Source organism: Patagioenas fasciata, chromosome 4 (genome assembly GCF_037038585.1).
Source record: "Patagioenas fasciata isolate bPatFas1 chromosome 4, bPatFas1.hap1, whole genome shotgun sequence".
Lineage (NCBI taxonomy): Eukaryota > Metazoa > Chordata > Aves > Columbiformes > Columbidae > Patagioenas > Patagioenas fasciata.
In genome coordinates this window covers 35,911,581-35,929,754 of record NC_092523.1, presented here as the reverse complement: position 1 = coordinate 35,929,754, position 18,174 = coordinate 35,911,581, and the positions used below count along the sequence as shown (strand labels likewise).

Sequence of the window (18,174 nt, the reverse complement as noted above, 5' to 3'; positions counted from 1 at the left end):
AAAATACTGACATGCAAAAAGCATATTTTATTTGCTGTAAGATACATGTTAAAGGGAAGAGAGGAGTATGCAATACCTCTTTGGAATCATCATTCTATTTCAAAGAATTGTGTTTTTGCAGGACAGTGTAGTGATCCTATAGAGGGATCCACAAGCACAAGGTGACAAGGGTGCAGTGCAGATTTGTGTGTTCATGCTTTCATACAAAATAGTCACAGTACTGTTTGAAAACTGTGTGAGTAGACAAGCTGAGCTGCAGGACACTTTTTGCTAATAGAAGACCTGATGTGGTAGTGCAAGTTTTGTCAAATTTTACTTTTGAAAGCTTGAGTCAACTACAGCTTAACCTCCAGGTAGAGGTATTTGGTCTTTCTAGCTGGCAGTGAGAATTAGTTCACCATCTTTATCAATCAGAACATTTCATTGTCAGCCAAGTCTCAACATCAATTTCTTTTCATGCTATCACTTTCAGTTTAGCAGGAAAAAGTACTTTTATGGATGGTTTTGTACCTTTACTCTTCTGGAACACCGAAATGCCTAAATTAGATTAAATGCCTTAATAACTCTTTGGAGCTGCAAAAAGATGGGCTGAACTTACCAAACAAGCAAAGAAAAATGATTTCTTTCCATTACAGTATGCTGGATCACTGCTACCAGGTTGCTGAAAAGCAAAACCGTGTACAGTACATTGCACTGTGCGGATGTATCATAGCTATCATTCAGCTCACACTCCTGTAACAATTAGATTTGGGTGCTAAAAAAATCTCACTATTCAGCAAAAGAGGGACCTGAAACAGTGACATATATACTTCAACAGTTTTATTTTCTTATTTAAGATATAAAACACTGTCAGGGATACATTTTTAAGACTTCAGAAACCTGAAAAATTAATTGCAGTTTCTATCCTAATGTAATATGACTCTGAAGTCTGTTGCCTTTAAATACTAGCTGCTCAAAATGAGTTATTTGGACAGCAAAATGATTAATCTTTTTAGTCACCATAAATGTCAGCTGTAGGATTAAAGGATTTAAATGGTCATGTTTTTAACCTGAAGCTTGAGTATTTTAAACTTACCTGTGTGAAGCAGTGGAAGGGTAGATATGTAACACCATTTTTGAGCTTGCACTGCCTATGCCTTATTGATGAGCTGATTTTGACTATTGAGTAGGCAAGTGATTCTCAATAAACCTGAATCATCCTGCTTTGCACATTCTTTACAGGAAGGTATGAAATGATACCTAAGTGGCTTTGTGATCTCCTGATGAGCAAATTAATCACCATTCAGTGACATGACAAGTGCTGTCTCTCAAAACCTGAGGCAGATACTAGAATTAGTGTTTTATGCTCCTGGCTGCAGTACAAGATGTGTCCTGATTGTGATCTTGACAAGATACTTTTTCGTTATGCTAAGGCATGGCCACCTGCAGTACCTGCCCCATTTGAGTGGGTAACTTCTGTAAGCAGCATACGGTGCAAATATGTTCTGGATAATTTTGTGGCCTTGAGCTAAGCACATAACCTTCTGCCAGAGGTGGGGTTTTTTCCATCTGTAATACAGGAATAATAATACCCACCTCACAGGCGTGTTGGGAAGATTAATTAGTTTATGTTTGCAAAATGCTTTGAAGATGAAAAGCGCTGTAAGTGATAAGTAATGTTATCATCTTTCATTGCTATACTAGTTACTTCTTAAAGCAACAATAAGAAGTTAATTGGTTTTCAGGTTCCAGGTGATAAGGATCTGTTGACTTTTAAAGTTATTCTATTAGCTACAGAGTAGTACTAAGAAAAACATTTCACTGCTATTTGATTAGGAGTATATTTAGCTCACGCTCAGTGATACACATACTTGCTCTAAGGTATTCATCTAGTTGAAATTGGCCCCTTGTGGGTCATGGTCTGTAGATGAGCTATGGATCTGGAGACAAAGGGCAATTGTGATTCTCCAGGGAAAAATCAACCTTGGTTATTGGCAATAGACTGCTTGATCAGGAGTTTCTACACAGCCTTGATCCACAGAGTAGAAACCTTGTCTTTGACTAGGCCAGTTGCAAAATAAGACAATTAAGTTCTTGATCATAATGATTAAGCATTTATAAGATGAGCAAGGGGTCTTCACAAGGACTTTCAGCCTCATGGAGAGGAAGATACTGTAGAGGGTCTGTAATTGCTCTGATATCTTTCTGTACCTCATATACTGAGATGTATATGCTGCTTCTCTTCATAATAAAAAGTGAGAACTACCAAGATAAATGGCTCAGATGCATGACTATAAAAAAATTCCTTTAGCTTGTTAACATGTATGAAGAGAATAAAGCTAGAAAAGTGTGTGGTTAGAGATGAGGTGAGGGAAGGAATGAAAGAGGCTGAAGAGTCCTGTCTGTCCTGTTCTTGGATTTAGTGCTTAAGGGCTGAGGGTCAGGGGACAGGCTAAGCTGTCAGTGATTGCTTACTCCATCACTGGCAAATAAATGCAGAAAGAGAAGCTGAGATGTAAAACAGGAATAATTGTTCAGAAAGCTCCTTGATACTATCTGAACTTAGTTTGTAAAATGTCACAACTTACTGGCTTGGGAGCCGGTACTCAGTGTTACTGAGCTTATTAAAGCTGAAAGAGGAAGTGGCAGAGCCAAGGAACTTGTTTGCCTCAACTTTTGTGTTTCTACTTTTTTGCTTTGCAGTACCATAAATATATTGAGTCATAAATCCTTTCTTGTCCTTAGCATAATGGACATTTTTCTATAAAATCTAAAGTAAGAGGATGCTACACTATGTTTAGTATGGAGATTTAAAGAATGGAAACCCTTTTGGGGGATGTGGCAGGAAGTGTGAGTGAGAGAGTAAAAGAGATTTTCATTTCCATAGAAATCCTTGGGTCGGCATTCTCCATTCTTTTTTTGAACTTGGTCTGACCGCCTCATTTTGTCCATGCATTGCAGAGCTGATTCCCGTATATGGGGAATACTTGTTTTTGAAATCTTACAAACAGAAATGTATGAGCTACTCTGAATAGGTGTGCTGGGTGTTTTCTTTATACCAGTTCAGAATCTGTTGAACTAATCAAGTTTTCTGCCCTGCTGTGATACAAATCCCTCTGTGGGTCTGCTTACTTGTTGAGGCAGACACGTCTTCCCTGGCAAAAAGGCAGAAATAACGGTAGAGTTTTCTCTGCTTCCCACATGGAGGAAGAGCAGTGAACCTGAGCTCTATTTTGCTTGCTTTCCTTCAAGCTGCCTCCTTCCTTCTCACCTTCTTTCTCCATTACAAGCCATACATCATGTCACTAGCATCGTACTGACCGTAATGCAGCAGTTCATACCTGTCAACCACCTGTGGTTGTAGGCTCTCTGCAGACTGGATATCCATCATCTTTACGTTGCTTATCCTTGAGTCCGATTTTCTTCACATCTATCAAGTTTAGGCTGTATTTGTATTTTGTAATAAATGGATGCTGAAATGTTGATGATTTGGTCTCAGGATCCAAAGATTAAGATAAAGGCCTCAAATGTCTATACTGTCATTCTGGTCATGATCAAGACTTTGCGTTCCTTGCTGCCCATGGAATTGTATTTTTCTTTTAAATGTACTGAATCCCTTTTTTTTTTTTTTTAATCCTTGCAGTCCATGATCTGAACAGCTGTGTTAGTTTATCTTAATTTAGTTTGTATATTATGTAATCGTAGTCATAAAACCAGATTTTAATATAAAATCCCCAATTTTGGAACTGTAATGTTCAAATTCATAATTCATTTGCTAGAATATGATTGCTGATGCTGTAGCTTGAAGCTTTGAATTTTGCAATTGTGAAATTATCTTCAGCTGACTTTAATCTCTGTGGTAACTTCAGAATGGCTTGATGAACAGTCCTTTATCCTCATACTAGATTAAGAAGTGCGTCTTATGTTCTAGTCTGTGGATTAGTATTGAGGATCCCCTGCCACCCTCAAGCCTAACAGGGAGTAAAATTGTGAGTCTCCTATACCGCACAGAAGAAGTGTGCACATTTGAACCGTAGTTTGGAAAACCAGTGGCAGGAAGATATTTTGTTTCATTCACATTGATTCTGCTCTACTTCTTAGAATAAAAACTTTCCCAGGCTAGCATTTGTGATTCTGTATTTTAATGATAGTAAAAATACATGGCTGGTTTAAGTATAAGGTTTGAAATAGTCTATTAACCACAAAATGATAAGTGTGTGGGGTGGGTTTTATTATTTTTTTTAAATGAGAATTTACTCAGGTTTTGAGTCTCACATAAAGCTCTTCTACCAAGAGTGGCAGTCAGCGCAGCTCAGGGAACTCACAGTATCTGGCACTAACTGTTTCGGAAGTCGCTGAGACCATGACTTAGCTCCCCATATGCTTTTGAAAGCACATAAGAAATGTGAGAACTGTGTTGTTAATGTTTGCTCAGAATAATGAGCACTTGAAAATTACATGCACGGTTGCTAAGATTTAATATAATTTAATGCTACTTATTATCATGTAGTTTACTGGATATACTGGAGAAGCAAATATCTTTAATAGGAATCTAACAACTCCTCTCTGAATCAGATAATGACAAAAAAAAAGGGTGAAATGGAAAAGTGAATAGAGCAGAAAGGTCAAGAAGAGATTAAGAGGTGACAAGGAAGAAGGTTGTGATGAGTGAAGAGAAAAACATAGGAATTAAAAGGAGGAGGAAAATGTGATACAGTGGATTAGGATGGTTTAAATTTCACAGATAATTTTCAGAAAAACAAAAGAAAAAAGTCAAGCTTAAGTAATAACAACAAAATACTATGCCAAGTCAAAAGAAAAGGTGTTAACATAGGCAAAGCTCATTATTTATCGGTCTTCACTGCTATTTTTTGCATCCTAGCAAACAGAACTCTGCAATTACAGCTTTGAAAACACCTTTCTAGTAAATATATTGTGAAGTTTGTGTGACAGAATGGATGGTATTGCACCTATTACTCATTCTTTCTTTTGTATAATTGTATTCTACCCGCTTAACATTCTGACTTCTGGAGCAAGCACTTTTACACTTCTTATTGGACTTTTGTAGAGTATTGAAGGCCTGCTATTTGCTGTTTTCTTTTTTTAAAGTATTTGTCCTTTACAGCAAATTTGTTGTCCTACTGTAGATTTACTTCCTATGTCCTTCTCAAGGACCAGCTTTTTAAGTGTGCCACACTGTATTTGCCCCAGTACATATGGAAAAAAAAAATCTTTACAAAGAGGTTACATATTTTTCCTTAAGAAAGCAGCTAGATTTGACACTTGAAAGTAGATGATGTTTAAAATCCCACAGGATTGTGTGGAATTCTAGCTAAAACAGTCCAGACCTGCTTTGATCATCTAGGAAGATGACATCTACTCCTGTTTTCAGTGGTCCAGTAAAGACTAGCTAGTGCCCTGAAAACAGAAGGGACAGTTTTGCTGCCTATTGTTATATACAATGAAGTTCCTTTTTATGTCTTTGACAAGCACGTAATTTAACTCTGTATTTTTCAGAAATTAATAAAGTGAACAGGCCAGCCAATTTGCAGAGCTAATTCCTTCATAGTTGTCATGTGCATGAGTTAGGAAGGCCAAGGTACTGCTGTGTTAGGTCAGTTGTGTTGAGCTCTTGGTTGTACAGAGATGATGACACATTTCAGAAATGTGGTGTAGCTGTTTACTGGCTTCTGCTCTGCTGAAAGTGCTCAGAGGTATGGAGAATGAACTCCAGGTAAGGAGCTTCAAGTAGGAAGAACATGCCCACTACATAGTGTCTAAACACAGATACAGGAGGAAATGAATACTTCTCTTGTGTCAAACCGGCAGAAAACAGCATGGTCCTTGCAGCAAGACTCAGACATTAGTGCTGCATATACAATAAACTTATATGGTAAGCATTGTATTATGAGGTCATGTTTGTGTGCAGTAGTCTGCAGACAGAAAAATAAAAGCCTGAGAAAAATATTTGTCCTTGTTTTTTCTAAATAATTGAGATCTTTTAATTAAAGAAAAAGATCCTACATTTGCATCTGTGTAGCTTTAATTTTTTCACAGTTTTTCTAAGTACGTACCTTTGTCATGTGTTATCACAGAGTGACTATAGGGAAAAATGCCCTTTTTTTTTTGAAGGGCACAAAGTTGTTGTGAGATATAAAGGAAGAATAGATTAGAAAAGGAACTGATAAGTAATTGAGGATGCAGAGACAGCAGACATGGCATGAAACTTCATCAGAAACATAAGCAGGAGCTAAACTAAACAGAATTTTGAGTATGGGCTTGGCTGGGTTTGGGACCTCTGCCTTTTTGGGAGTATGTCTGTGCTCTTATGACAAAACCAGTGTCAGTAAAGGCAGTCAAATTATGATTCCTCTGGTTTGAAAGGCAGAGGAGTGGGTGTGTTTTTATGCTAACTAGGCAGATGTTTTGGAGGCCTTTTGTGGGTGTTTGTTGTTTGTTGTTGTTGTTTTGGTTGTTTGTTTGGTTTTTGTTTTTTCTTTCCCACCCTTTTCCAAAGGGTTGCTAAAATCTGAGTTGTCAGCTTATCAGTGATTAATGAATTGCTAAGGACAGTGCTGATTCTGGAGATGCTGACAAATTCTCAGTTGGATATTTTTTGTTCATTCCTTCCATTTGTTTTTTTCCCCTTTTCATGATTTTTAATAGAATATCTCTCTGTATATATGTAGTATAGCTCCAACTTATAGGAAGGACTGACAACTGAAGAACCACAGGGCCTTTTATTTAGTAATCCTCTTCAAAAACCCATCGCAACAGTTAACATTTCCAACTTGAAGCTTAAGTTATCGTGGGTGTCTTTGAATAGCTTCTCCAACTTAGGCCAGGGAAACAAATGTGACACAAGTACATCAGCATTCCATATAATTCAAGCTGTTAACTTCTAACTTTCTAAAATAATGCGTAATTTCAAAGTTGTATGCAGTATTTGATTAAACTAAAAAAACAGTTACATTTCTAGACAATGTAACTTGTGTGATTCTAGGAGAGAAATATATATATGCACACTCTCTGTCATTTAAAAATTAATAATTATATATGTATAAACATATACATGTATAAATTATGTTGGTATATTTTTGTGTGTATTTAGTGTGGTTAAGGAGGTATACCAATTGTACATGGATCGCTGCTTACACAGAAAGTGGTTGCATCATAACAGGTAGATCTGTGTGTTTGCTGTTGGCAAATGCTATGTTTATAACAGTGATGGCTGCGCCAGCTTCTGAAACTTATTTTAGAGTTATTACATTAATTTTGTTCTTATCTGCACAAATGGAGGGTGTCAGCATTCTTTACACTACCCATAAATTGATATTCCCAGCCAAGAGAAATGCAGTATCTTATGGTAGAGTGGTAATAAACAGCATTATTGTCAGGTTTTAAAACTTCATGAGACATCATCCGAAAATAGACCAAAACTCCTAGAAGTGTCTCCAGAACAAGTCTCTTTGAAACTTTGTGTCTAATCTTTTTCTTTTTTACACTTCATAATTTTTAAAGGGAAAAAAAAAAAAAGGCACTATGCATATCTGTTCATTCTGTATCTACATTTTCTTCTCAGGAATTAGTTCATTCCAATTGCCAGGTTGTGTTTAAGTCGTTATGAAGTGTTGAGGCACTTATTGTCAGTGGGGGAAATTGAAAATGTGTGTACAGTGTAAGAAACCAATTATTAAATCCCTCACATTGAAGTTATCCTGGAAAGGTTAATTAGAAACTCTAAGAAAACAAGAAGGAGAACATCTTGTCTTCATACTCTTTTTTTTTTTTTTTTTTTTTCCACTGAACTCCTACAACCTCCTTTTTCAATTTTTATTTTTATTTCATGGTATTGTTCATTGTCAAGTAAAAGCCCCCAACTATTCTGCTGCCCGCTAGGTCTGTGTCCCAACTGGGTTCAGGTTCCCTTGGATCCTGGAAACCTTCCTGTTTACATTGTTTAGGAATCTTAAGATGAGGTAAAAATGTTTTTATCATGAACGTATGATTTCCTTTGAGATATAAATCCTGTACAAATATGTCATTACATGTCAACTTTTTGGTTTGGGTTTTGTGGGCTTTTTATGTTTGTGTTTTTGGTGGGTTTTTTTGTTTTTTGTTTTTTTTTTTTTTTTTTTTTTTTTTTTGTTTTTGTTTTTGTTTTTTGTTTTGTTTTTTTTTGTTTGTTTGTTTGTGTTTTATTTGTGTAGGCGACTTATACAGAGTACAATCCTCTTAGTAAAGCTCTTTAGGAAAGCTTTAATTCAGAAGATGATTTAGGTTGATATTTCTAAAGCTGCTACATCATTTCTCGGCTATGCTGTAAAACTTCTTTGTGTAGTGAAAAGCTCTAATATATTGAATATGATAAGAGAGCAATATAGAGACCTGCCCCCTTTTCTGTTTTGGCCCTGTGACGTGCCTTTTTGGTTTTCTTAACCATAAGAGGACAAAAAAAGAAAATATTTCACATGGTGGTAGGCTGTTGTAAACTTAAACATAAAATCCGATAACAGCTGGTAGATGGTATGTTATGCCTGAGACCGAGTCTCCTAGAAAGTGATGGTGGAGGTCGTTCTGTAATGACTGAAGTAGTTTCTGTTATAAATACTAGTTTGCTTCAGAGGAAAAAAAAATGAGGTGGGGGGGGAAGGGAGGGAGACTGTTCTCTTCAAATTGGTGTGTGTGCACAGATGTTCTCCCTGAGGGAATCTCAGAGTGCAGAGAGGTCCTTTATGGCAGTGGCAGGCGGGGGGAGCATGGGGCTGTGTGGGGCAGGCTGGCCGCGATGCTCACCCGCTGCGGCTGGTCCACCTGGGGCTCTGGAGGCAGCATCTGTGTCCATCCGCATCCTTTCTCACCTTCAGGTCTCAGTTCTCTGAGGTTAGGGGGACCATAGGCGTAACACTTTGTAGAGTTGAAGTCGATGGCAGGTTTTTTACTGGCTCAAGGAACCTTGTCTTTAGTCAAAAATACCTCTCTCCTTTCCATTTTGCTTCCCAAAACCCTGTTCTTGGAACCAATAAGTTGCTGCATGTGCAACTGTGTGTACACCTTTGTCACTTCATGTGTGTATGTGGGCTTCTCATGTATTTGGTTCTGACCTCAGGCAACTGTTTGAAAATGTGGGCTCATGTAGTAATGTACTAAACACATAAAACCAGTGTTCTAGGCTGTTGTCCTTAGTATTTATTTACCAAAATGCGAAATAGTAAGCATTTTAGTCACTTTACTACCTTCAGCTCTGACCCTGCTACCACTGGGCGGTTTGTTTGGCCTGTTTGCTTCTCTTACTAGTTTCAACTCTCACAAAACCTAAAAATTCATATGGCACGACAGCTTTTAAAAATGATGGGACACTGTCAGTGTGCACGGTAATGCCCTGTTCTGATACCCTTCATGCTGTTCAGACATAGGCATAGGTATGCTTAGTCCTTTTATATATACCTCCCCAGCTGTATTTTCATTCAAACGTTTATTCACAGTTGCATAATAAATACAGTTTGATTTGTACCTAATTGTAGTAACTGATTTTCATTATTTGTGAAAGTCATTGTCAGAATTCATTTATGGTTCTGACTGCAAATAAACTTAAAATGACAACTTCATATGACCACAGCAATAAAATAATTAACTGGCTCACTTGAAGCAAGTCAGTGAACAGGGCAGTAACTCTTGATATTTCAGGAATTATTTACACTTCTGTATTCACACTTCTGCAATACTTTTACTTTCTGATTGATAGAATTCTGTTCTTGTTGTATTATAAGCTGTAATTATCTTACTAAAGTATTTTTCTGTTAAATTACTAGTTTTACTGTTAAATTCACAAATTGAATGTGTGTTCTAATTTCTTCTCAGAGCTATGAGATAAGTGTGGGCTGGGGTGGAAAAGCTTTATGGGTATAGGCATGCAAGTGGGCTTGCCCAAGTGTCTGTGTGCCATAAAATGTCTTAAATCTACAGACATAAACGTAGGATGAAGACACAGCCATTAAAAAGGCAGTCATTTTGGAGTGTCACATAATTTAGACACTTTAAGTTATTGAAGTGCCATGAGTTTATTGCACCTAATTTATTAATGCAATCATTTGGAATTCGCTTATGTCTCTTGCTCTGCCCCAAAACAGAGGCTTTAAAGTCTGTTTAAAATGCACTGACTTTGCTTCAGCAGTAAAAGCCTAAAATGTTTCTCGAAATACAGAGACACGAAAAATAACCATGGTACTGTAGTCCTTGCAGGTAATGGGTGGCTGTGTTCCTGTTTGTTTATATTTGTGTATTAAAGCAGGGCAGAGAGATGTAATAAAGACCAAGTGAGTCTGATTGCCATTTAGTTTTTCCATTGCCACATTAGGTGACGTGTGTACGGAGAAAATAGCCAGTTATTTTGGCCTCTAACCAGGACCAAAAAAAAAAAAAGATAACCCTGACAAATACCTTGCTGCTGCTTGCATATTTAGAAAAATTAAAAAAAAAAAAAAATATTGTCCTTTATTTTTAATGCTTTTGTGTTCTGAATTGGCTTTTCTTAGTTTTCAGGTTCTATTATGTTTCTTGCCTACCCAGGAGCACTTTCGATGTGTTTAAGCAGTTAAGAAAACAGTGCTAAGGTGTGGTGTGGATGAAAAGGGGCACGGCAGAGAGCTGGAGACAAAAGAATCCACTTGATTGTAATATCTATGGAGTTTTGACAAAACAACTAGTGTGATAACCTTAGACAATTATACACATGAAGAGCTTTTACTTTTAGGTTCTCTTTTTTAAAAAAAAAAAAAAAAAGTAAAAAATTCTCACTTTTTGTTATCTCTTTTTCCCCTAATCAGGACAGAATTTTACCCTAAGGCAGTTAGGAGTTTGTGAACCAGCAACTCGTCGAGGACTGGCATTTTGTGCGGAAATGGGGCTCCCCCACAGAGGTTACTCTATCAGTGCAGGGTCAGATGCTGATACTGAAAATGAAGGAGTGATGTCTCCAGAGCATGCCATGAGACTTTGGGGCAGGGGGGTCAAATCAGGGCGCAGTTCCTGTCTGTCGAGCCGTTCCAACTCAGCCCTCACTCTGACTGATACCGAACATGAAAACAAGTCCGACAGTGAAAATGGTAAGTTCTTATGCATATGCCCATCTATAAATCAATGTTTTATTTGCTGTTTTGGTTGGCACTCGATAATTTTAAATCTTTAAAGGAATGGCCTTGAATTATTTACCTTCATTTAATTAATTATTTATTTTTCCTCACAGAAAAGTCAATCTTCAGTATCAGTCCTAACTAATGCAAGCTTTGGCTGTAATGTTTTAGCTGTAACTTTGAAAGAATTTAATCATAAAAAAGATTATCTCTGTTTTATCTCAGGCCATGTCACCTGTTACCCTTTGGGGAACAGCTAAGTAAGTGGTGATAAAGTTGATCCCCAAGGCCAGCTTGCAATCAAAGGTTTCATTGTAAACTCTTTTTCAAGGCATCTTGGAGAAGTTGCAGAATCTTAGAATGGATGAATGAACGCAAAGAATAGCTTATTAACAGGGCTCAAAGAAATTTGATTGTGCTTTAAACTTCCTGGTTGATGAGAGCAATTGAAATTGTGTTGAAGAGGGACATGTGGCCTTTGACGTGCCTGGGGGACTGGATTACTGTGCAATTAAAATCTGAAAAAAAAAATCTCAAGAGCAGCTTTGTAGGATGTGGGGTATGACCGTTGTATATTAAGGCTCAGTGTTTAAATGGAAATAGGCTAATGCAATCAACTGATTCATTTTTAAAGTTTTTCAAAAATATTTTACCTCCACTTGAGACTGTGAACAGAACCTAATGTGGTGTTAAATGTTAAATGCATAAATCCTAGAAAACATTTTATCTTTAATTTTGTTTTGTTTGCAGATTTTCAGCTTTATTAGAATTAAAATGATTGTTCTATTAACTTGATAGCTTTCTATATGACAATTTCAAAACAGGAGTAACAAAACATAAGTTTAAATGAAAGTTAGAGTGATGGCTGTTGCCTGCATGTCTACACTTAATTTTATTAATTTACTAAACCTGTCTACTGAGCTGTACAAAAGTCAGAGCAATTTTATTTCTATCTGCTGGCAATTGTGGTGAACAGCAATGTAGGTGTGTACGTATGGTAATCCTTTTTTTAAAAAAAAAAAAAAAAAGAAAAAACACTTTTATTTTATCCTCTAAACAATCATGTTTAGTCCTACCTATTTATTATTTTCGCTTTAGTTTGAGAAGACAAAACCAAAGCTATATTTTGGGTTTATTCACCCTTGTTGCCTTACTTCTGGCCTGTTCTAACTGAAGATGTCTGTGCAGGATGGTTGTTTCAGAGGGGATCCTCCTTTCTGTATTGGACTTAATGCCACGTGGTACCTGAGGAGACAGCTCTCCATGTTTGCAGGTGTTTTGTCTAATGCTTGGAAGACCTGTTTTGAGTCAGAGGCAAGTTTTGAAAGAGGAGGACAGGAGTACTTGCCTGCCTCCTTTTGGCAGTGGAGTTTCGGTTGGATGACTCTTGATATTTCAGCTACAAAGCAATCTAGAATAAATTTTTGAGCAGCCTTGTGATTATTCTTCTGAAGAGTCTATGCTGAAATGTTCTCTTAATTATTTTGTAAAACCCCAGGTTAATGATCTTGAAAGTACACATTTTTATATGCATGCATACACAGACACACGCACAATTTCCTTAAAAGAGTTGTATCTTTACATTACCAAAGAGGTAACTTCTTCAGAAGCACAGTAGGCTCAGTATACTTTTTTGTATAAACTTTGTAGTTACAGTTTTTGAAAAAGCAAAATGCCTGATTACAATATACCAAAACTTTCTCCATGAAGTTAAAGTTGGAGTTCTGTTTTATTTTGTCAGATATGAGAAGCCTGTGAATATGTAGAAGAGACATTATTCTGCACTGGTTAGAATTATGCAAGGGATGTCTAATGTTTGATACAACTTCAAAGAAGAGTTTAGTCACTAAAAAGGATTACAGTTGATTTCTGTATTGATAGGGAGGCCAGCAATCCAACTTAAGAAGGTACTAGGACTGCTGTGAGGCTAATGAAATTTTGATGGCTTGAGAGTCCCCTAGAGTTAAGAAACTTACATAACTCGGGCCAGGTCATGGGTCGCCATTTCAGTGCACATGTTATGGAAGTGGTGAAAAGCTAAATCTGCTTTGGGATTTTTCTCTGAATTTTTGTTTCCACCGAACATGGAAGATTTGGCTGAGAAACGGGTTTATACATGTAGCTGGAACTCAGTATGTTAAATGCTTACGGTAGAATAGAAAATATAATTTAAAGCCAGGGAAGCCATATCATCCTGGCAGGCACAGGTGCTCTAATCAAAGGGCCAACCTGCGGGTGTGAGTTTGTTAATTTGTGGCTTGAAGTTAACAGCTGTGCCAGTACACTCTTAAAATCTGACAAATCTGATAAGTCTTCGAAACCAAAGTTAGAGTTATGATGAGTTCTCTGTACTGTGTTCCCCTTTGCTATGTGTGAAAGCTTCCTGAATGAATTTTGATGAAATTGTTGTACAGGTGAATGCATTTCTGTGCAACAGGTTTACCTTCAAGGCTGATAAGGAGCAACAGGTTATGATGAGCTAAAACAACAGTAGATGATACTTTCCTCACCTAAAGCCCCCAGTTCTTGAGCGATCCCACTGTTCACCCAGTAAAACTGTTCACTGTTTAAATAGTCCATTACCATAGGCAGACCTTATTGTAGTTCATGGGCCTATTCACGATGATAGGAACTGTGATTTATCCTACAGGTTTATGAACTCAGAATTAACCATTTGTTGAAGGTACTTTGGGTTTTCTTTCTCATCAGTTAGGCAAGAAGAGAAGCTTGGCATCAAAACACAATTTCCTTTCCTTTCTTGTAACCTTTCTGTGTATTTGCTCTTCCAAAATAGTTGTGGATTGCATATCCCTCAGAAAGGCAAAACTCGAGGTTCTGTGGCATAATTATGATAAGTGGAAATAGTTTGAAGATATTGAATTTTATTTGTTGAGGTCTCAACATTATGTTTCTAAGATCCTCCAAAAGCAACCTAGATTTGTGAATAATATTGACAGGATTAGAAATTTCTTTAAACAAAAGATATTGCACATAATTATGTTGCAAAATTAAATGCACTAATACCATGAATGCCAGCAGATTAAAAATAACCAAACCCAATCAAACAAAAAAACCCAACAACATTAGAACTGGTTTTGAAACATAGGGCTTATAGATGTATTCTCACATCAAAGTTCTAGGTTACTACTCAGTAAATCATTCTGAAGAGAAATATTTTTCTTTGAGCTTATTCATATTCCATATAGGACTCTTGGCATCATATTCTGAGAGATTTGTCATGTCAGCCTCCCTGAAGGAGGACCTGCATCTGTTAATCTGGGCAACCTACCAGTGTCACGTACTATATGATGTATCACTTGGAGAACACCAAGCACGCATGTGCTTTTTCAGGCTTTCTTCTCCATTCCCTTTGCAAGTGACTTCATAAATGCTGCATCAAGAAATTTATGTTAGTAATTGTTATAGGAGCTGTGGCTTTGAAATACAAGCAGTTCATCTTTTACATGCTTGCCAGTAACTTTATGTTGTTAAGCTGTTCTAAGATTACTAAAGCTTGTCTTTTAAACTTGATAAATATTACAGCAGAGTATGAGCTAGAAGTTATAGTTAGGCCTCAAATGGCCCTTTTGCCTCAAGAGTCAATATATTTTTAAGGTCTCTTAGAATCCACTTATTTATTTGAATTATTTTAAAATCTGTTAAACTGCAATCCCTGACTTTATGAGACATCAGAAAGCTAATAAGCAAAACATGAAAGTTAATCGAGCAAATTATTTCCAAAGTCCAGCTCCTTATAGCATTATTTATTTATTGTGAAGTTACATGACCAGGTTTGCATTCACCTTTCGTGCTGGCCTGAAGCTCAGACTGCGGCAATGATTGCAACTGGGAAGTCGCTCATTTAAGACTTGAGCAAGTCTGTGTCACCTTCTGTCCCTTTGGAAGCAGTACTGACTGTGCTTCTGAAGAAGAGTTGGGCACACGGACAGAAGCGTGCCACATAGTTGACTCTGCCCACAGCCACAAAGTCTGTCCGGGCGTACAGAAAATCATTCTGATGGCACTAGAATGCAGGGTTTATTTTCTTACTTACTGAAAGTTTTGCACTGATGGGGGTTTGTTAGAAGACCAGGGAGATCAGGATGTAGCAAAATAAAAAGAAGAAAGGGAGGGAGGAATATGAGATCATGGCCTCAGACAGTTGTTCTGAATTGGTTAGATAAATTATTTGAAACTTGGACCCATTTTTCACAGATCCAGAAAAGTGGATGCTGCTGGTAGAATGTTCATTGCTGAGGATTTTTATAAAGAGAAATTATCAGTTTATGAGCTGTGTGGGCACCTGCTTGCTTCCTCTCCAAGTTAGCCAGTTACTGAAGAATGGCATTCTTGTGAACCTAATACTCTCTTGTCCTTCCAGAATGGTGAATTTACTGGCATTCAGATCTCTGAAAACCAAGAAATATGTTGGTAAGATACTTGTCAAGACATTTTAAATCTGTTCTCTCTAACCCAGTACATCTATGACTTATACTGGCACTCTGCATTCTTAAATAATGCACATCATTCAGGAAGTAGTGTTACACATTTTCACCTCTTTAACATCCTTCTTTATGCTAAGGCAAAACTTGACTTAGATGGATTCTACTGAATAGGAGCTGCTTGGTACCTGCTAGCCAAATGCTGAGCCTGCTGATCCAAACCAGCCACATAGCTGATGAATTAATATTCATCTTACTGCCATACCACCATTTACAGCTTCTTCACTCTTTCCCACAGTATTCCATCTAGCAATTATCTACCAATCATTAAGCATGCCAATATCTCTTAAATTCTGCTTTGCTGCTAAGAAATTTCATGACCAGGAAATCAGTCTGTTTTATTGTTGACATATTTCAGCTCTGAAATAATATTTAATGTCTAAACAGGCATAGAATTTTTTCCTTGGTTACAGACACAGGGAAAAGCAATCCATACAAAAATGTAGTCATCCCTGGTTTTCTGCAATACTACCACCAGTTTTCTGTAGTTATGCAAATTTTCAGATTCTGTTATATTATGATTGGAATTCTGTGGATGTATTTCAATAAATCTTCCTAGAATTCACTGTTAATGCAATTTAAAATCATGTTTCTAATTCCTTTGGCAAGTCATAGCTAAAGAGGGAGCAGCTGGGCTGAGCTTTTTCCAGTAACTTTTTGGGATCTCCTGGATTTCAGAGGTTTGAGTGTCACTGAACTTGCTGTTGAGGAAAGGTGTGAGATTCCAATGGGCCATGTTAATGACGCTGTCATGATGGGAGTCTGCTACAGAACATCGTGCCAGGGGATGACGCTCTCTGGAAACACTTAACCAAATCTTCTGATGCACAGGAACTGTAGGCTTAGCAATAAAATTAGAATTGGGGTCTGCAAGAAAGAGCAAATCTAAGAAGAAAATTTCAGAGAATTCACTTTTGGCGGTTGAACATATAAATCCTTCTGACATTAAGGAGTGGTGAAAGGGGTGTTTAAAGGCCGACTGTGATAGTTCAGGGTTTCTCCAGAGATCTAAATTTCAAGGAAGAATCATGCAGAATGTGGAAGCAAGGTCAAATTTCTGAGGAGGAGCTTACAAAGATGCAATTGGAGAGGTCCATGCATACAAATAAAATTGAGACATAGTCAGCAAAAAAAAAATGAAGAATTGTACAGAAACATGAATGCTAAGAAAAGGGGAAAGCGGGAATTTGTTTCTTGCTTAACAGAAGACTGGTAATATATTGCTGATATGTTTTCTTCTGGTTGTTTTTGTTTCAGTATTTGCTACATGAGTAACTTATCACAGAGCTAACCTTTCTACTATTAAATAAAGGTTTAGAGGTTATCTAGGTAAATAAAATTTGCCCTGCTTGTATAGAGTGTCTACAGCCTCTGGGCTTTTTAGGACTCCTTACTGAGAAACCACTGAGGATGGATATGGTTCTGGAACGCAAAACCATAAAAACAGGATAACTTCTGAAGTGGCAAAAAGAAGGAGGAACCTGCCTAATCAGTTAGGTAGGAAACATCTTAGAAAATGAATGTTAGAAGTTTATGCTTTATAACAATAAGCATCTGTTTGTACTGAGTGAGTCTTGTCAAGCTACACTAATTTCCTTCTGTGATACTGTAAGCCACTCCTTGATAAGGAAGAAGGAGCAGATGCTAACAATAATAGGTATTTTGATATTAGTAAGGCTTCTGACTCTGCCTCACTCCTGACATACTCATAAATAGAGACACATGGTGTAGGTTCATTATTGCAAGATAAATGTACAATTTATTGGAAAAATCCATGTAGACTTATTATTGGTATTTCATGAACTGGCAAGTTGAATCAAATAGTACTCCACATAGACCGACAAGATTTTCTTAATGACTTGGATAATGCAGATAGAACGTTGTAACCTGCAAAGAATCACCTGCACTTTGTAGGACAGGATGAAAGCTAGAGAAGTAATTCCACGTGAAAACATGCAGTTCAGTTAATACAAGTGCAAAGACCTACACTTAAGTGAGAATACTAACATTTCCTAAATGCGAGAAAGACAAGTGGCTGAATCACAGTCCTTTAGAAAATCATAGAATAATTCATCTTAGAAAGGACCTTTTGAGTTATGTGGTTCAACCATCTGTTTAGAGCTGGACTAACATTGATTTAGATGAGATTGCTCAAGATCTTGTTCAGTTGAATTTTTTTTTAAATTTACAAGAAGAGAGATTCCACATGATCTCTGGGCAACTCTTCTGGTGTCTAACCAACTTCGTTGTGAATGTGTTTTTCCCCTTTGTATCTAATTAGAGTTTCCCTTGCTGCAATTGTGATCACTGGAAGACCAAAGTTAGATTTCTCCTATTTACCGTTTCCAGGCTCACTCATCTTCTCTTTGGGTTGTGTGTTTCAGGACTCCAATCATCTTGGTCAGTCTCCACTGAGTTAGTTCCAGATTGTCAAGGTTGTACAAGTACTGGCAAGCCCCAGACTCTATATTGTACCTTAGATGTGGTCTTCAAATGATGAATAAAAGGGACTAATCGCTTCCCAGGGTATGCTCGTTCTATTCTTCTGAATGCAACCCAGT

General features: G+C 37.2%; 1 protein-coding gene across 24 annotated transcripts in view; it reads left to right on the top strand.

Annotated features, from left to right (window-relative positions):
• TENM3 (teneurin transmembrane protein 3) overlaps nt 1-18,174 on the top strand; it is a 1,336,783-nt gene that overhangs the window by 1,027,113 nt on the left and 291,496 nt on the right. For 19 of the 24 annotated variants that reach the window (XM_071807653.1, XM_071807652.1, XM_071807659.1 and 16 more), the window contains one exon: nt 10,806-11,084. The exons of the other annotated variants lie outside the window; for them this stretch is intronic. In XM_071807653.1, the coding sequence (XP_071663754.1) occupies nt 10,806-11,084 (279 nt within the window). The remainder of the gene's footprint in view (nt 1-10,805; nt 11,085-18,174) is intronic. 24 annotated transcript variants of the gene reach the window in all.